Genomic DNA, 20157 nt, shown 5'->3' with positions numbered 1-20157 from the left:
AGGCCTGGAGATGGATTGGAGGAGAGGGAGAAGTAAGAGTGATCCTGAGCTTTTGGTGTGAGCAACTACCCCCTGAAATGGGGAAGCCAAGCTGGTTTGTGATTCACAGAGGTATTTTGAATGGAAATTGAATGAGGCTGGTGGAGGCTGCCAGAGACGTCCAGGTTTGGGCCACAGCTGCTGTCTGTTCAGAAGCCTGTGGTTGAAGTCAGCAGGCTTTGATTTCTCAGCCCGTGAAGGATGCTGGGAGTGGCTCTCTCCAAAGTCCCCTTGGCTGACTGGCCATCTGTCCTCTGCATCTAACAGGCAGGGCCACCGTCCTCAGCCAAGGTAGCTGGTGCACTCAGGGGTGGGGAAAGGTGAGCAGCCCACCCGCTGGGGACCCTCCATCTGCTTTTGATCCCTCCCAGCCTTTGAAGCTGCCCCTGCCCCCACCCCCCAGCTGTCATCTCTCGGGCTCCCCCACTTCTTCCCAGTCCCCAGGGACAGGGGTGGTGACAATGGTAACAAATGGCACAAGCCGCAGGCAGCAGCAGGCCAAGGAGGCCAGAGGGTGGGGGCGCTTGAATGCCTTTCTTCCCGCTCCTTCAGGCTCTCTTCTGAAGTAGCCGGGCTATCAGGGTTTTGCAACAATGCAACAAAGAAAGAATTTTTTTTTTTTTCGTAAATGAATTCCATGCTTTTGCTTCCTTTCCCTTCCCTCCCTTCGTGAAAGGGAAGCTACGTCTTTCTCCTCCCCCAGATTCCGTGAAGGCTGTCTGAGTTCTCTCTTCCTTCCCCTTGCATAGAGAATAAGCTGGTCTCCAATTTCAGGTAATTGTGAGGTGGGGAGAGTGGGGAGAATGTGAAGGAAGCCTTCCCCTCAAATTGCAGGAGAGCTCAACTCTGCCCCTCAAACCACAATAGGAACCAGTGGTTTCCGGGTGATCCTCATGACAGTTTCCAGTGTCTACCTGGAATGAAACGAATAGTGTGTTTCAAGCTTTTGTCTGTGTGAATGCAAATAATCTCGGCTGCCCTTTGTTGAATACCCAATGCCTTCTCTGACTCATTTTCCTCAGAATAACCTGGCGGGGAGGGTAGTATTTACTGCATCTTACAGAACTGAGGCTCAGATAAGTGAAATAACGTGCCCAAGGTTACACCGCTGACAAGGACATAGCTGGGATTTGAACCCCTGGAGCAGATAACAGGTCTGGTGCTCTGACTGGGTAGCTTAGTAGACTTTAGAGCTCGATGGGCCCTGAGTTGAAATTGTGATCCAGAGCTATTTGCAAGCTGTGGTTAAGAGCACAGATCTGGAGCCAGATCACCTGGTTGAGAATCCTGGCCCTACCACTAACTGGCCAGGTCAGTCTCTGAACCTGTCTCCTTATCTCTACCTACTTCATAGGATGAAATGAGCCAGTGCATGCAGAGAGATTTAAACCTCAGAGTAAATGCTCTGTAAGTGTGAGCTGTTTTTATTTCCAGTATCCGTAAACTGAGCAATGTAATCAGGGCCAGGTTAAAACCTTCAGCAGCCTCAAACACCAGAGACTGGCCTCCCTCCTCCATGGTCTCCTCCAATTCAATAATGAAACAATGTGGTTCATAAGACAAAAAACTCACTGTGTGCTGAGAAGTTTTTTACAGTTTTGTTTAGTTTTTTTTTATTGGTATATAATAGATGGACGGATTCTCAGGGTGCACGTGATCGTTTGATGCATTCATATAATGTGTACAGATCAAAGCAGCATAATTGGGATTTCATCACCTTAAATATGTATCTTTTCTTTATGCTAGCATCATTCAAATTACTCTTTCTTCTAGCTATTTGAAATGGATGATAAGCTATTGTTAATTATAGTCACCCTACTGTTCTATTGAACACTAGGTCTTATTCCTTCTAACTGTATATTTGTACCCGTTAATCAACCTCTCTTCATCCTCCCCACCACCCTTCCTGGCCTTTAGTAATCACAATCTACTCTCTCTCGTCATGAGATCTACTTTTTTAGCTCCCACATGTGGTTGAGAACATGCCATATTTGTCTTTCTGTCCTTGGCTTATTTCACTTACATAATGACCTCCAGTTCCATCCACGTTGCTGCAAATGACAGGATTTCATTCTTTTCATGGCTGAATAATATTCTACTGAATATGCATACCACATTTTCTTTATCCATTCATCAGTCGGTGGAGTGCGCTGACATTTGAAAAGTTTCTTCTTAGATCCTCATGGCAGAACAGGATAAGTTCACCAAACAGTAACGATTTCACATTTTCTTGGTGACTGCACTTTGCTCAGACTTAAATCTGTGTTTAGTCGGCCTTGGAGAAAATACAGGACAGATCCTTCTATCTCCCAGCGTGGTGGAGAGAATTAAAAGAGAGACTGTAAATGTGATCAGGAAAATTGCCTGGCATATAATAGGTGCTTGGGAAATGAGAACCATGACTAGAATTTTTGGAAGAGTTTTACTAACTCTGGAAACTGAGTTGCCTTGAGTTGCTTGTTCACATTCCTGTACTCTGTGGCTAATAGTTTGCTTCTGCAAGTCACCAGTTCCTGTAGCTGTAGCTGCCCGCAGGAAAGAACAGTTGTCAGGTTCTCAAGTCAGGGTCATGTTTACTTTGTGAAGATTAATATTTCTGTAGCTTTGGCTTTGTTAGTGCTGTTCATTTATTTGCCTCCAAAGGATGATGTGTTTTGATTGCTCTAGGTATTTTAATTGCTATAGGTATTTGAGATTTTTCAGATCTAATTCTAGATCTAACAGAGACCTAGAATCAGTCAAGTCCCTTTCTTCATGCACATTAATTTTAGAAAAAATAAACTTTTGAATTATCATATATTGGTGGATTATTTTATCATTACTGTGTGTCCCTGTACATCTCTAATAATGGTTTTTATTTTAAAATCTACTTGGGGTAATGCCAGCTTTCTTTTGTGTTGTATTCGTATTATTGAATCCTTGCTTTGAACCTTAGTATGTCTTTCTATTTAAAAGGGGTCTCTTGTAATATTTAAAAGGGTTCTCTTGTAGTTAGTTTTTTAAAGTCAGTCTGGTGATCTTTGTCTCTCAAGTGTTGTATTTATTCTGTTTGCATTTACTGTAATTAATGTAATATATGTACATGAAATGTTTACATTTATTATTATTAAGTGGTTACCCTAAATATTATAGGATACATCCTTGATATATCTAAAACTTTACTATAAACTAGTACTTTTACCATTTCCAAGAAAATGCAAGGTCCTTAAAACATGTTGATTATATTTATCTATCCTCCTGCACATATTTACCCTTTTATGTTGTTCTTTATCTTTGCTGAATTTTCATGCTTCCAGAACATTCTTTTTTAGTGCAAGTTTACTGATGGCAAGCAATCTTAATTTTGGTTTGTTTCGTTTTGATTTTGTCTTCATTTTGAAGTTTTTTTGTTTTGTTTTTTTTTTTTTGCTGGCATAGAATTCCACATTGGCAGATGAAATTCCATTAATTTCTGGTTTCCATCAATTCTGCTGAGAAGCTGATTCTCAGTCTTATTATACCTTCTTTAAAGATTATGTCTTTTATTCCCCCTCTGACTGCTTTTAAGATTAATTTGTGCACATGTGCAGTTTGACCATCACATGCCCAGGAATGCTTTTCTCTGTATTTATCTTGTTTGGGATTCACAGAACTTCTTGATTCCATGACTTGATGTCTGTCATCCATCTGGGAAGGTCTTCTGTCAGTTTCTCTTTAAATATTGTTTCCGACTTGCTCTCTCTCTCCTCTCCTTCTGTGGCTCCTACTACATGTGTGCTAGATCTTTTACCATGTTCCATGTTTCTTTTATGCTCTTTTAAACCTGTTTTTCAACCTTATTCCTGAGATCTGTTTACTGACTTACCTTCCAGTTCACTAATTCTTTCATCCACTATGTCCAGTCTGTAGTTCAACTGATCTGTCGAGTTCTTAATTTTATTTATTTCATTTCTCAGTTCTATAATTTCCTTTTTTTTTTTTTAGATGGAGTTGTATTCGTGTCACCCAGGCTGGAGTGCAGTGGTGCAATCTCAGCTCACTGCAACCTCCGCCTCCTGGGTTCAAGCAATTCTCCTGCCTCAGCCTCCTGAGTAGCTGAGATTACAGGCACCTGCCACCATGCCTGGCTAATTTTTCTATTTTTAGTAGAGATAGGGTTTCACCATGTTGGCCAGGATGGTCTCAAACCCCTGCTTCAAGTGATCCACCCGCCTCGAACTCCCCAAGTGCTGGGATTATAGACGTGAGCCACCATGCCCAACCAGTAATTTCCATTTTTAAAGAGCCTAGTTGTTTTTAGCAGCATTCTCATCTTAAATCAGTTTTTTTTATTATATTATCACAGTTGCTAGGGACTCCATGTTTGACAACTTCAATACCCGAATCTCACGTGAGGTTTTTGTTTTTGTTTTTGTTTTTGTCTTGGTTTTTGATCATTTGGTTTTGTCTCTTGGTAATTTTTCTATTGTGTATAAAACATTATGGAGACTCTGGAAGATGACATCTCCCCCAAAAGAAACGTTTTTCCTCTGGCTATTGATGATAGTAGAGGCAAATCACATTTGTCCAATATGGGATTGAGATGACTCAAGGCAGGATCTATTTTGTTTGCCCTAATTCCAAGGAAGTAACCCTTCAGGGTCCCAGTTAAAAGCCTTGAGTGTTTCTCAAGGCTCCTCGTCCTTATTGAGGGTGAATTCCATTTTTTGCCTTCCTGTAATTAGGCAACTGCAAAAAAGCTCTGCTTAATTTCTTGCCTTCATAGCTACCCCTTTTTGCTTGGTTTCTCTACCTCTCACCACCCCCAGCCTGAGTATCAGCAAATACCTCAAGGCTAATAACTCGACAATATCAGACTCATACCTATGTGGTTCTCATATTTCTACAATCTTTGCTCCTGTGACCTAACTACTTTAGTAATCCTGAACTCCAGTTTTTGTCTCCCCAGCTCCACAAGACTGAAAAACTCTAAGCTGTTGCTTTTTAATTCTTTGATTGTAAATTGGCAAATGTCTTGAGGGGAAACTTGATAGAGGTCAAACTTAGTCTGTTTTTCATCTTTCTGGGATCTTGGTCCCTCAGGACTTGCCTTGGTTGACTTCCAATCCCTTAAGACAATATTTTATAGCTTTTATTTTTGATCATGATAGTGAGATTGGCTAAAAATACAAGCTGTCCCATCATAGCTGGGAGGTGCACTCAGCTGGACAGTTCAATACATATTAGGAAAAGTGGCTTATTTTTGTTTTCTTCAATATGGAGAAAAATTAAACTTTAAACCACATAAAAAGGCAGACTGTAAATGAATTAAATACTTAAATATGAAAGCTAAAATTCTAAGTGAATAGTTTAACATGTAGACAAATTTTGAAATCCCAAGAATAGAGAAAGGATTTTTATACCTACAAAAAGAAATTATTTGGTAAATATGTAAGGATATTTTGTTCTACAAAAGACAATAGAAATAAAGAAAACAGACAAATGGAAGACTAAGAAGAAATTTACAGCGTTCAAAAAACACAATGAATACCTAGACTCTGTAATGCACTCCAGCAAATCAATAAGAAAAAAAAAAAAAAAAAGATAACCCAGTAGAAAAATGGGCAAGCATAAAAGATCTGAACAGGCAATTTCCAAACATTCATATGGCCTACAATTATGTGAATATATGCTCAAACTCACTAGTAATCCTAGAAATGAAAATCAAAACAACTATTAGATATTGCTTTCCACGCATCAGTTTGGCAAAAAGTAGAAAGTGGGGCAGTGCCAAGTGTTAGCTGGAATTTGTGAAACTGGAATGCTTATGTACTTCTGATGGAATCTAGAATGGCACAGGAATTATGAAGAACAGTCTGCTAGTACTTGTTCAAGTTCAGTTCACATATGCTCCATAACACAGAAATCCTCCACCTTGGATATAAATACATTTTAGGAATGTGTGTGTATATAGTGTATGTAGGGAGAGATACTGCATTTTAAAAAATGAAGATGAATGGAGATGTTCATTGCAGCATTGTTTATAAGGTGGCTGAGAGATAAAGGCTACCTAGCTGTTCACCACCAGGGCATTGCTTAAATTCAATAGAGTGGGTGTACAATATAGAATTATAACTATAAGCTAGATATGCATCCAGTAATATGCACATTTTTAAATCTGCAGACTGAAAATAAAAAGCCTTCTAAACAGAATGAGATATTGTGCACATTATTCATTAAATTAAAACACATGCCACACATAAAATAACATGGCATCACTTATAAGGAAACATTTACATATTTAATATGTCAGAGTCATTGTCTAGGGTGTGGTGGAAAATAAGAATAACTTTTAAAAATCTTGTTGGAAGAAGGTGATGGCTCAAATAAGATTTCCTCCCTCCCTGTCCCTCTTTCCCTCTTCCCCTTCTTTTCTCCCTTCCTCCAACAGTTGGTAATTGGATGATGGAATGAACAAGATTCTGTGTCAAGTGCTGTGGAGGAAATAAAGATGATTTCCCCATTGGCTTGGCCTTCAAGAACCTTAGGCAAGGACCTAAGTTGAATACACCAGAAGCCTTAGTAACAATACTCTGTCCCAGAGTTCAGACTCACAAACACATTCCTGCTCTGCTTAAAATCAACAAATGCTCTTTTGGATGTGTAAGAGCTCTTAAGGATGACAGCAACACCCAGTAAAGTACATGACTGAGGCCAGAAGTGTCACACTGCTGTCTCTTTCCTTAGCAGGCTTTTCTGATAATACATATGACATAGCTCTCAAATGCAAATGCCTGTAGGGAACAGGAGGAAATACAAATGGAAAAAGAGGGTCAAATGTAAGAGAGCAGGGAGTGGTGGGGACTGTGACAAAATGGAGTCCATGTACCTTGACTTAATTGGGCAGCCACTGTTCAGTGCCAGTTGGCTGCTGCCACGCAAGAATAAGGCAATACTCTTGTAGTTTCAACAAAAGCTGAAAATCTAGATTTTTATGTGAAATTGTCTCATTTTTAAATATTGGCAACTACCTCAAATATTTTTAAACCCCAGGGAGTGGGGGAAACAATTCACTTTGTTTTTAACCAGATTTGGTCAGTTGGCTAACAATTTGCTACTTCTAATACTCTCATAGCATGTGGATATCTGGAGACTAGTGATATTTTTTAACCTCATTGTTTATTTTTTTTAACCTTCAATATGAGAGTTGAAGGGGACAAAGCCCAAACCATATCAGGGTGGGATTCTCTCATCAGATCAAAACGTCCTTATACAGAAAGTATTTCCTATGTGCAAGCCCTGAGATAAGGGCTTTCTTATTTAAAAATTAAGTGTTCCAGGCATACAAAGATGGATAAATTATTTGCACACACCCAAAAGAATGAAGGGAATTAGTTTAGACAAGATGCAAATTTCTGGCACCTGTAGCCAGATAACAGCTACAATGTCTGCCATTTGCTAAGCACCATACGATACGCTTTGATGTATCAGGGGGAGCAAGACAGCTAGGCCTCTATCCTGGAGTGCCTGTGGCGTTTGAGAAACAAAAAAACAGGTACCAGGATGCATGTATATGTGGGGACATTTTAGGACTCAACATTGATATAAACATTGTATGTATGTGTCTGTGTGTGTGTACATATATATACACACATATACACATATATATGTGTATATATGTGTGTGTATATATATATACACACATATATATACACACATATATGTATAGTAGAGAGAGAGAGAATATAAACATGTAAACACTAGAGCTGATTCGTATGTGTGTTAGCCCGTTTTGCATTGCTATAAAGGAATACCCGATACTGAGTAATTTATTTTTAAAAAAGCAGTTTATTTGGCTCACGGTTCTGCAGGTGGTACTAGCATGGCATCAGCATCTGCTCAGCTTCTGGTGAGGCCTTGGGAAGCTGTTACTCACAGTGGATGGTGGAGGGCCAGCAGGCACATCGCACAGTGACAGAAGGAGCAAGAGAGATGCCCGGCTCTTTTAAACAACTAGTTCTCCTGTGAACTAATAGAACAAGAGCTCACTCATACCATGGAGAGGGCACCAAGCCATTCATGAGGGATCCACCCCTATGACCCAAATTCCTGCCACAACACTGGGGATCACATCACGTTTTAACATGAGAGTTGAAGGGGACAAAGCCCAAACCATATCAGGGTGGGATTCTCTCATCAGATCAAAACGTCCTTATACAGAAAGTATTTCCTATGTGCAAGCCCTGAGATAAGGGCTTTCTTATTTAAAAATTAAGTGTTCCAGGCATACAAAGATGGATAAAACATACAAAAATAGGGTACCCGGCATCCTGCTTACCTGATAGAGGGGTTGGCAAAGTTTTGCTGCCAGATACTAAATACCTTCGGCTCTGCAGGCCACACATGGTCTCTGTTGAAACTACTCCACTTAACACTGTGGTGTGAAAGTAACCACAGACAGGATAGTAAACCAGTGAGCAGGGCAGTGTTCCAATAAAACTTTACCTATGGACACTGAAACGTGAAGTTCGCATCATTTTCACATATTATGAAATAGTATCCTCCTTTTGATTATTTTGCAACCGTTTAAAAATGTGAAAGCCGTTCCTGACTCACGGGTCACACAAAAACAGTTGTGGGCTGGATTTGGCTTACGGGCCATAGGTAGTGTCAGCCCCTGAATTAAAACACTACACAGTCGAAGCCCCCCAGGTGTTACTTCCAAAATTATATCCCCTCCTACCCCCAGAGTTAGCCTTTCTCTTGAAAACAGTGTTGATCATTCCTGAGTGTAATTTTCTTTTTGTGGAATGAATCTGTGTCCATTAACAGTACAGTTGGTTCCAATCCAAGGATTCAGTTAACTACAAATGAAAAATATTCAGGGGGTGGGGTGAGCACGGTGGCTCACGCCCCTGAGGCCAGGAGTTCAAGACCAGTTTGGCCAACATGGCAAAACCCCGTCTCTGCTAAAAATAAAAAAATTAGCTGGGTGTGGTGGTGTGTACCTGTAATCCCAGCTACTCGGGAGGCTGAGGTAGGAGAATCACTTGAACCTGGGAGGCAGAGGTTGCAGTGAGCCCAGATTGTACCACTATACTCCAGCCTGGAAGACAGAACAAGATTTTATGTATATATATATATATTTTTTTTTAAATATTTTATATATATATATATATATTTGGGGCAAAAAAATATAAGAATAAAAATAATATATATTTTAAAACAGTGCATATAACAACTGTTTACATAGTGTTTACATTGCATTGGACATTATAAGTAACCTAGAGATTATTTAGAGTATGTGGGAGGATGTATGTGGGTTATGTGCAAATACTCTACCATTTTTTATAAGGGACTTGAGCACCTGCCAATTTTGGTGTCCATGGCAGGGGGCGGGAATGGCTCCTGGGATACTGAGGGGTGGCTGTATTTTTTAACTTTATTTTGAATAAGCATTTAAGTTGCTATTAAAATAGTGCTTTTTTTTTTTTTTTTACATGAATCACCTTTTTAAATCTTCACCATGACCGTTTTCCAGATGAGAAAACTTTTGACTGAGAGCAGTTTGGTACCTTGCTCAAAGTAGTGGGTAGCCCACTGGGATTTGAATTTGCAACCTTTTTACAACAGGATCTGAGTTTATAAGCAACACACCACCGATCGCTACATTGTGTTTCATTAACCGAATAATAACTGATCTTGCCAAGGATGACCTTGTGATAATGATGTGCTCACAATAAATTTAGCCTTTCTCTAAAGACAACTGTGGGTTAAATGTTACTGGTTGTAGTTTAGACCTTGGAAAATTGCTACACCATGTATAGTAGTGTGTGCATTAACCAGAAACCTCATTTTCTAAACCCAGTGGGTGGGAGTTTATTTATTAATATTTATTTTGAGACAGGGTCTCACTCTGTCACCGAGGCTGGAATGCAGTGGCACGATTACAGCTCACTGCACCCTCCATCTCCCCTGGCTCAGGTGATCCTCCTACCTCAGCCTCTTGAGTAGCTGGGACCACAGGCATGTGCCACGATGCCCAGTTAACTTTTTTGTATTTTCGTAGAGATGGGGTTTCGCCATGTTGCCTAGGTTGGTCTCAAACTCCTGGGCTCAAGTGATCTGCCACCTCGGCCTCCCAAAGTGTTGGAATTGAAGGCATGAGCCACTGCGCCCGGCCAGAATTTAGAAGGAGCGACTACCAACATGGTGCAAGAATTGGAAATATTTTCAATTAAAAAATGAGAAAGACCAAAGGAGACTTCATCCCTGCTCTCCCCCTGCCCACCCCCCCTAGCATATTATAAAAATCATGGGTAATTCAGGAGCCAGTATGTTCTCTCTTGGTCAGGACCACAGTGATGAACTGTGGAGTATTGCCACCGAGAGAGCTGTTAATGATGCTGATGCCTTTTGAGCTTTTCTCTGTCCGTGCGAGTAGTACCATGTTTGTTTGTTTTGAAATGGAGTCTCATTCTGTCGCCAGGCTGGAGTGCAGTGGCGCGATCTTGACTCACTGCAATCTCTGCCCCCTGGATTCGAGCGATTCTCCTGCCTCAGCCTCCCGAGTAGCTGGGACTACAGGCATACGCCACCATGCCCGGCTAATTTTTCTATTTCCTTTAGTAGAGATGGCGTTTCACCATGTTGTCCAGGATGGCCTCGATCTCTTGACCTTGTGATCCACCCGCTTCAGCCTCCCAAAGTGCTGGGATTACAGGCGTGGGCCACCCCACCCACTCTCTTAACCACAGTCAGCTCCATGTTCTCCCTAAGCCTCTGGCTTTTGGAAATCTAAATCCAAATGCTTCCTCTCTGCCTATCTGTCTCTTCCTCGGCTGGGAAGTTGCCCTGGTTTGCTCTGGCTCATTTATATGACATTGAAAAGAGACCAAAATATAATTTTTCTAATGGCAAAATACAGCAAGAAGGAGGGGAATGTTTTAATCAACTGGGTGTATTCTCCAGCGGGGAGCAAGAACTTCATTTTAATTTCTCATTTCCCTTTGATGAAAACTTCAGTGAATTTTTATCATGTGGAATTTATAAGAAGGCTGGGTTTAGGTAATCAGCTTTAATATTTATACTCTTAGGGAAAGAAATAGGAATCATTAGCAAGCATGCATAATTAATGAATAAATTATATTTCCCTTTGTTTTCTTTCAGGTACAAGGAAATGCTAGAACTAGTGATCTCAGCCAGCCTCACTGTAAACAGCGCTTGTCTGGAGAAACTGAAGTTTCACCGTGCTGGCGTCACTGTGTGGACTCTGAGTGACAGAGAAGGTAGGCTTCCTGCTGTGAGTTTGGGTCAACAGGTGTGGTGGTCCTAGGTCACCCTGAGAATATCGTAAGCGACAGACACGCATCCTTTCCAAAGTACTGTCCTTAGGACAGTTTCTCCCCCTGCCATTTAAATGCTTGCCTCTGAACCAAAACTTTGGCATGCCTCTCTGACAATTCTGTCTCATCGTTAGAGATAAAAATATGCTCGTTTGTATCTTGAACTTCCTTTCTTGGTCTCCAATTCCAAGAAATGCTGACACCACCACAGATGATAGTCACTTTGGGGTGAGTCCCAGGCCCAGCCCTTGGATGTGTTTTGCAGTGTCTGCTTCCGGCTTTGAGCTCTGTCCTCTACTCTGTTCTGCCATCCCCTTGTCCAAGCAGGCGTCTTGCTTACAGGGGTTTGACATTAGGACAAGAACTCGTCTGCCTCTTGCTTTCAGGTCGGGTTGGAGTCAAGGAAGCAGAGAAGAATCAAAGTTGTTTAAAAAAGTATTGGCAAATGATGCAGTCGAACTAGTTTTCACTAGAACAATTCCAGCTATTGTTTGTTCTGTTTCGGATCTGTCAGCCTTCCTGGTAGAGCTTGGAGTTAGCAAAAGGCATTAAGCTATTATGTTTAACCATTGGGCTTAACCCTTTCTTTGGCTGGCTTTGGGATTTGCTGCTGGTGTCCTGAGACCCCCTCGTTGTTTTTCCTTCACTATCTGTTTGACACCAACTCATGGGGCACAAATGCTGTGTAACTGTCTTGGAAAACCAAAGTGACTTGTGTCTAGTGGAATATAACATCACAAGGAATTGGCTTTGAAGCCAACCCAAGCTCCCATGAGTAATTATTGCTGTCAGCAAGACAATGACATTTCTCCTTACATGCTGGTTACAGAGCTGGAACTGCACTGATGAAAGTACCACCAAGTGGCTTGGGCTCTCATGCCAAAACTGGATGGTGAAGAGCACACCCTCATTCTTCCTGGCACTTTGGACCATTCTTGTAAACCGCCCTGGGGCCTTTGAGAGTTTAAGAAAATGTACTGAGCCCTGTTCAAAGACAGTCATCATTTTCTTTCCAAATAGAGACACAAGTCCACTTAAGTAGAGACACAAGTCAACTGTCTTCATTTGAGAGCCGGTAGTAACAGGAAAGGGCATAGGCTGCTGAGTGGGGAATCCCAGCCCCACTGCTTCTCAGCCAAATGATCTCAGGCAAACCGTTTAACTTTTCTGAGCCTCAGTTTTCTCACCTGTCAAATGGGGGCATAATGGCATACTTCATAGGGTGCCGATTACAAGGAGGAAGTGAGGTGATGGGATGTAAAGTGTCTGGTACACCTTGGGGGCATGGTGCATGGTTAAATGTACCATTCCATCGTCGTTCTCCTCTGAACCAAATAACCACGGTAAATTCAAAACCATGGTTGCACACAGGGCAGCCCGTAGCCACATCTGGCCCTGGAGTTTGTCTTTGTTTGGTTTACACTATGTTTTAAGTAAAAGTGAATTTGTAAAAATTGGGAGCACTCACATACAAATCTGGAGTTCTAGTTTCTCTTAAAAGGCTGAAGGCTGGCTAGGAGCAGTGGCTCACACCTGTAATCCCAGCACTTTGGGAGGCTGAGGCAGGCAGATCACGAGGTCAGGAGTTTGACACCAGCCTGACCAACATGGTGAAACCTTGTCTCTACTAAAAATACAAAAAGTAGCCGGGCATGGTGGCAGCTACTTGGGAAGCTGAGGCAGGAGAATTGCTTGAACCTGAGAGGCGGAGGTTGCAGTGAGCTGAGATCGCACCATTGCACTCCAGCCTGGGCAACAGAGTGAGACTCCGTCTCCAAAAAAAAAAAAAAAAAAAAAAAAGGTCTGAAGGCTTCAGCAACTCTAGGCCTCCACATTCCCTGCTGGCTGCCACTAGTAGGAGCTGAGAGGCAGCTGTCCTGTAGGTGAATCCGTGCCTCTCCCTTTTGTCCTTCATTTTTATGAGCACCTACTTTCTGCCAGGCACTGTTCAAAGCAACATAACTCTAGATTCATTCTCCCCCTCCCTCTCTATCACCGTCAGAGCAAACACTCGGCACTTGTCATGTGCCCGGCATTACTCTATTTAACTCATTTAATCTTCACAACTCTAAAAAGTGGGCACTGTTATTATCCCCATTTTACAGATGAGGAAACCAAAATGCAGAGAGGTCAAGCAGCTTGATTGAGATGGCACAGATAGCCCAGATTTGAACCTACATAGTCTGACTTCAGAGTTTATTCTCCTGATCAGTACTCTGTACTGTTTCTCATTTAATTATTATACAACTACTAGGCTATGAGCCCATTTTACAGACATGGAAGTTGGGGCATGGAGGAGTTATGTAACCAGGTTAAAGTCATACCAGAATCAAACCCAGGCACTCTGGTTCCAGAGTTCTCGCTTGTAAACCATTTCTAACTCACTTTCTGCCAAGCCGTAAGAGTCTCCAGACCCTAGATCTTCAATTCTCGCACAGTGGTGAAATCCACAGACACACTCCTTTTTGTGACCTGGAGCTGTCAGTGTCCTTTCTACTGCCCTGGAACAAGCTGGCTGCCATGGTGAAGGCTTTGAGGGTGGAAGCGATGGGGCAGAGAGAGATTGCTCCCAAATTCAGAGCAGGTAGCGCCAGGGAGGTGAGGTTACACACACACACTTTCTTTCTCATGGGGCAGGTGGTGAGCTCCAGAGACTCTGCAGGGAACATTCCACCCTGGAGCGTGACCCCCAAGTGCCGGATGATGCCTCTCCCGCTGCCTGGCCTCCTGTTCTCCCTCGTCCTGGGCCATTCCTTCTATTACAGAGTCTTTACTAGGTGGCTTCAAAGATCCTACTCAAAGGAGGACCCCAGAGAGTCATGAGTCACAGGACCCGCACTCAGGGGGATTCTGGAGGGAGCCAAGAAGCTCCCCAGTGGCTTCCGTTGCATTCTCACCTCTGCTTCTTACCGGCCGTGGGACCCTGGCTAGTGGCCTAACCTCCTTGAGACCCATTTGCCCCATCTGTTTAATGAGAGTAATTATTCCACCGACCTCACAGACTCAATGTGAGGATGAAATAAGTTAAAACAGGGAGTGGTTTATATTAAGTTAAAACTTATTCTATGCTTTTTAAGCACACTAAGTTTTAACTTAAAAAGTATAGAATAAGATCTGAATTCCTTATCCTTGGCCACCAGGCCCTACTTGTCTATCCCTGGAAGCCTCCCAAACTCATCTCCCTCCCTATCGCCTTTGCTCCTTGGGCCCAGCCCCTGGCCCCTTTTCCTTTGCGTTAACTGAGAAGCATGATTCTGTGCCCTGGACCTTTGCACCTGCTGTTTCCTCTGTCTGGACCAGTCTTCACCCAGGCTCTGCAGGACCAGCCCTCCCTCAGTTCTCATCAGAGAGGTCTTTCCTAATGAAAGGAACTACCCCTTCCTTCCTTCATTTGTTCGTTCATTTATTGAACAAATGTTTAATCAGCCATGTGCCTGGCACGGTTTTAAGTACTGGGGAGATAGCATGGAAAACCCTATCCTCATGGAGCCCACACTAGGGTGCTGACAAAGCGAAAAGCTGACAATGACGATAAAGAAGTATATAGCACGTTGCATGGTGATGGGTGCTGTGAAGGAAAAAAAGCAGGGGAGGAGGATGAGGAATGCAAGGGTGGAGGGTTGCAGTTTTTGTTAGGGTGGCTAGAAAAGAGCTCCCTGAGAAGATAACACTTGAGTTAAGACCTGTAGGAGGTAAGGGAGGGTGCCAGATGGCTACACAGAACAAGAGCCTTATGCACAGAGAAGACAGCAAGTGCAAAGGCCCTGAGGCAGCAGTGTGCTCAAAAAACTTTACATATATTAATACAAACATATATACATATGTAAATTTCTATTCCTGTTTAGCATGCAACTTAGTGCCTGGCTCATGGTAGATCCTTAAAAATTATTTCTGGGTGAGTGAAGGGGTGGGTGGATGAAGACAGAGTGGTGCTGAGGAAGCCCAGATAACTTTAGAGGCATATTGGCTCTGAATCCTTAGTAAAGTTTCCTTCACTTCCCCCTGCCTCATTTTCTACATTTGCATCGTACTGATAATAATTTCCTTACTGGGTTGTTGTGGAGAATAGAGAGATCATGCTCATACAGTCCTTGGCACAGTAACCCTGGTTTGTTTGTAGGAACCACTTGAGAAATATTACCTATTATTCTTTACGATTCACGGGAAAAATGGATTTGAATTGTATCCTGTCTCTGGGAAGGGGTGGTGGGGAGTTACCCTGAATAGAGGAAAATTTTTCTTTTAAAATGCAAATGCATTTTTCAGAAACTGATGCTCTAATCTCATTAAGTGTTTCCAAGGAGCTGCTCTCACTTCCTGCACCTCCTCTGCCCTGGGCGTGACAAGACCTCATTTTCAGTTTCAGTCTCACCGGTTCCAACCTGGAGCTGATGGGTTTTGATTCATTTCATCCAAGCCAGGCTGAGCTGCCCAGACCTTCGCCCAGGTACTGGCCTGGGGAACCACATGTCAGCTTCATGCTTCTCACCTTTAAGGCTTTTGTAGTCGTTCACACCCAGAACAACCTCTACCTGTGCGGAACAGAAATCCCGTTTTGTGGGGGCAAAGGGTGCATTAATCCCATCGTAGCCTCCACAGGTAAAGAACTTCCATTGATGGCAGTAGCTCACAAATGTCACAGTCTCGAACCACTTTCTGTCGTGTATTCAGACCACCTCTATGGCCACTTGGTACTAATTTGTTCTTTTTTTTTTTTTTTTTTTTTTTGAGACTGAGTTTTACTCTTGCCTCCCAGGCTTGAGTGCAGTGGCGCGATCTCGGCTCACTGCAACCTCTGCCTCCCAGGTTCAAGCAATTCTCCTGCCTCAGCCTCCCGAGTAGCTGGGATTACAAGTGCGCACCACCACACCCTGCTAATTTTTGTATTTTTAGTAGAGGCGGGGTTTCACCATGTTGACCAGGCTGGTCTCCTGACCTCAGGTGATCCACCCGCCTCGGCCTCCCAAAGTGCTGGGATTACAGGCGTGAGCCACAGTGCCCAGCCTGTTGTTGCTTTAGAACAACTCCTTTGAAATAAATTCATTTTAAAAGGGTGACTTAAACCAGTTCCAGAAATGAAGAGTTATGACTTTGATGGTCTTGTTGTGATTCTAATGTGCATAAAATTAATTTGCAATGTTTTCAGTCAAAGAGGGAGTATTTATAGACTCCCGAAAACCATCGCACTCTAGGACTTGCCGCCTCATTCCTTTCTGTCCTCAGTGGCACCTCCCACAAGAGACAAAGGGCTTGCTCATGGTCACAGAGCCTCTCAGTGAGAGTCAGAATTGGGGCACACACTTCTGGACGCCTAGCGTGGTGTCTTTCCAGCTGTCCCTGTCCTAGTATGGGAGTGATTTAAATCACCCACACGAGGAAGATGAACTGATACAGTTTACAGACGTATACCTTCATAGCAGAGACCCGCCTCAGGACATCTCGCTGGCACCACAGATTGTCACATCTCTCTGGGGGATCCCTTAGACGCCGGCCCCTGGGGTCCAATTAGGCAACATAACAGCGGTTGCTGCTTTCAGAATCATTAGCTTCTTAATCCTCCCAGTGAGAGGTGAAAAAAGTGTGAACATTCAAATTGGGCTCATGGATTTAAGTGGCTTAACCAAGGGCCCCCAGGAGAGCTGAAGCTAATAATAGCTCCTCTGTGCTCAGCACTTAACCATTTGCCAGGTACCTGTCCCATCTGCATATGTGCAAGATACTGCCCCAATTTGCAGATGAGAAAACTGAGACTCAGAGGGAAGAGGTGAAGGGCACAAGGTCTCATGGCCGTATTGCAGCACAGCCAGGATTTAAATTTGGATCTGACCCCTTAAGCCTATGTGTTTTCTTTGGAAAGAACATCAACAAATTATGAGAATGGGTTGTAGATTTGGCCCATAGTAGGTGCATGATAAACATTTGTTGACTGCATGAATGAATGTGTGTCCTCGGGTAAGTTGCTCCACACAGTCACTCACATACACAATTGCACATAGTGTGCACTCAGTACACACAGACTGAAGCTTTAATTTCCTCTCTTAAAACTGGATCTTTTGCTTTGCACATTTATATTGTCTTCGTGGCCCCAATACGCACTTGAGTTTGTGTCTTCTGAAATGGAGATTTCTTTTAATGAACCCCAAATTGTGATAATGCTTAGTGATGTGTAATTTTGTATTAGCCAGTGGTCTAAACTCTCCTCAAAATGTGGTCTGTGAACCTGCAGCATCAGCATCACCTGGAGGCTTCCTTGACCAACAATCAGAGCCTGTGTTTTAATAAGATCCCCAGGTGAATCCTGGTTCCAGGTGCGCTGGTCTCAAATGTCCATTGCTTCCTTTGCACCGTGTTATAATTGCAGTTAAGTACTCATTTGTGTGATTATTTGTTTGTCATCCATCTCACTCACTAGACAGGAGGCTTCAGCTCCATAAAGACAGGGACCCTGACTGCCTTGGCTCACAGTATTAGTCCATTCTCGCACTGCCATAAAGAAATACCTGAAACTGGGTGATTTATAAAGAAAAGACTTTTAACTGGCTTACAGTTCCGGCCTCAGGAAACTTACAATCATAGTGGAAGGTGAAGGGGAAGCAGGCTCATCTTCCATGGCTGGAGCAGGAGGAAGACAGGGGGGTGGCAGGTGCCACACACTTAAACAACCAGATTTTGTGAGAACTCACTATCATGAGAACATGATAGAACTCACTCACTATCATGAGAACATGAACCTACAGGAAAATCCATCCCCATGATTCAGTCCTCTCCCACCAGGCCCCTCCTCCAACACTGGGGATTACACTCACTATTGTAACCCAGTTCTGAACTCATGCCTGGCACTGAATGAATGAATGAATGAGCTCAGCCCAGAGGCTGTGGCCATCTGCTCAGCTGATCCCTCTCTCCTCACCCCGAGGAAGCTTGGGAAGAAGAGGAGGCTTAGAGTTTAAAATTCAGAAGGAAATAGAGGAGGCACTCTCTCCTCCCTACTTGACAGCCAGCTAGCCCATTATGCATCAGCCACAGCCCCTTCATCCTGTGGGTCCATTCTCAAGCCCTGGGGGAGGATGAAGAAGGGGCAAAGCTCAGAGTAAAACAGATTTGGTTCTGTTGGGCACCAGGTCATTAGAGCTGCTTTCACTACCAGCAAAGTGGATCAAAGTTGCCATCAATGACTCCTCCATTGACCTTGACCTCATAGCCTATATGGTCCAATATGAATCCATCATGGCAAGTTCAATGGCACCAACAAGGTTGAGAGCAGAAAGCTATGATCAGTGGGAAGTCCATCTCCATCTGCCAGGCACCACATTCCAAAGGGGGCATTGCTGCCACTGAAGAAGTTGCCTTCATCACCCTAGAGATGCTTGGGGCTCACCTGAAGAGTGACATCAAAGGGGCATCATCTCTGTCCCTTGTGCTGATGGCCTGTGTTCGACATGGGGGTGACCTACTCCCTCTAGATTTCCAGCAAGCCATCTGCTTGTCCCCCCAAAAGGATCTATGACAACCATGGCATCATAAAGGTACTCATGACCACTGCCTGTGCCCTCTCTGCCCCTCTGGCAAGCTGTGGTGCGATGGCCATGAGACTGCTCAGAGTGTATTCAGTGGCACTGCCAAGGCTGTGGCAAGGTCATTCATGAGCTGAATGGGAAGCTTTCTGACACAGCCTCCTGTGTCCCCACCCTCAGTGTGTCTGTCCAGGATCTGACCTGCCATCTAGAAAAAGCTATTGAGCACAGGAACATCAAGAAAATGGTGATGCAGGCACCTGGGGGTCATTGAAAGAAATTCTGGGCTACACTGAAGACCACGTTGTGGCTTGCAGCTGTGACAGTGATGCCCACTCCTCCGCCTGTCACACCGGGGCTGGCGTTGCCCACAACCACCAGTTGGTCAAGCCTACTTCCTGGTACTGTGATGACGTTTGGCTACAACACCTGCAGGGTGGACTTCCTGGTCCACGTGACCTCTGAGGACTAAGAGCTCTGGACCACCAGCAAGTGCACAAGAAGAAAAAAGGCATTCTCTGCTCCTGGGCAGTCCCTGCCCACCTCTGTGCCAAAGAAAAGAGTCTCCATCCTTGACACTGTCCCGTCCAAGGCTCCCAAAGCAGGGAAGGAGCCTAGAGAGCCCTGCCTTGTCATGTGTATTAATGATAAAGATGATCAATGAAGTCCACACCACCTTAGCCATGGAGAAAGGAAGCAGAAAGGGAAGAAGAAGATCATTCCACATGGAGCACTCACTCTCCAGTTTCTCAGTTCCCCCGGGTGTCCTGGCATGAGAAGGTTAAATGTGATTGATACCAGCAGTCAACAGGAAAAAAACCTGTGTTTTTCAAAAATCACACAATTGCCAGAGGAAAATCTCTTTGCACTTCCAAATGCCTGTTTCTCGCTTTCACAGTCTTCCTGAGGTTGCTGGGGTGGGAAAGGGAGAGTATTACAGGTCTGCGTAGTGGGGGAGGGGAACCTGTCTGCCTGGGGAAGGCAGGTTGCTCAACAATTCAGAGGAACTGGGTGGAAGCTTGAAAAGGAGCTGGGCGAGGCAAACATGCAAATCATGCCATGGAGATTGGCAGAAAAGACGCTTGCCTCCAATTTATGGAATGCCGAGTTAATTCGAGCCCATAGGAATGTTGTTCCCATAGATTTAGATTTTTATGAATATTTATATATTTATGAAAGAAAACATTCAAAATGTTTAATTCAGTAACTTATGCAGTACTAAATGCACTCAAGTCATGGGCTTTTACCAGGAATGAGACTGTGGCTGCTTCAGAATGAGATAGTTCATTCTTGAACCCTGC

At 43.5% G+C, this 20157-nt stretch overlaps 1 protein-coding gene and 1 long non-coding RNA gene across 2 annotated transcripts in view; one reads left to right on the top strand and one right to left on the bottom strand.

Moving 5' to 3' along the window:
* Nucleotides 1-7894: 7894 nt before the first annotated feature.
* Nucleotides 7895-18831, bottom strand: LOC139358438 (uncharacterized). Its single transcript, XR_011613277.1, has 4 exons — nucleotides 18721-18831; nucleotides 9006-9103; nucleotides 8336-8511; nucleotides 7895-8026 (listed from the first exon to the last, which is right to left on the bottom strand). It is a non-coding gene; the product is annotated as an uncharacterized lncRNA (long non-coding RNA).
* Nucleotides 11167-20157, top strand: part of LOC105496488 (EYA transcriptional coactivator and phosphatase 2) — a 201859-nt gene continuing 192868 nt past the window's right edge. Inside the window, exon 1 of the mRNA XM_011766964.3 lies at nucleotides 11167-11285. Within this exon, the coding sequence (XP_011765266.2) occupies nucleotides 11177-11285 (109 nt within the window). The 5' untranslated portion in view covers nucleotides 11167-11176. The remainder of the gene's footprint in view (nucleotides 11286-20157) is intronic.

Source organism: Macaca nemestrina, chromosome 15 (assembly GCF_043159975.1).
Source record: "Macaca nemestrina isolate mMacNem1 chromosome 15, mMacNem.hap1, whole genome shotgun sequence".
Classification (NCBI taxonomy): Eukaryota; Metazoa; Chordata; class Mammalia; order Primates; family Cercopithecidae; genus Macaca; species Macaca nemestrina.
This window is presented reverse-complemented; position numbering and strand designations above follow the sequence as displayed.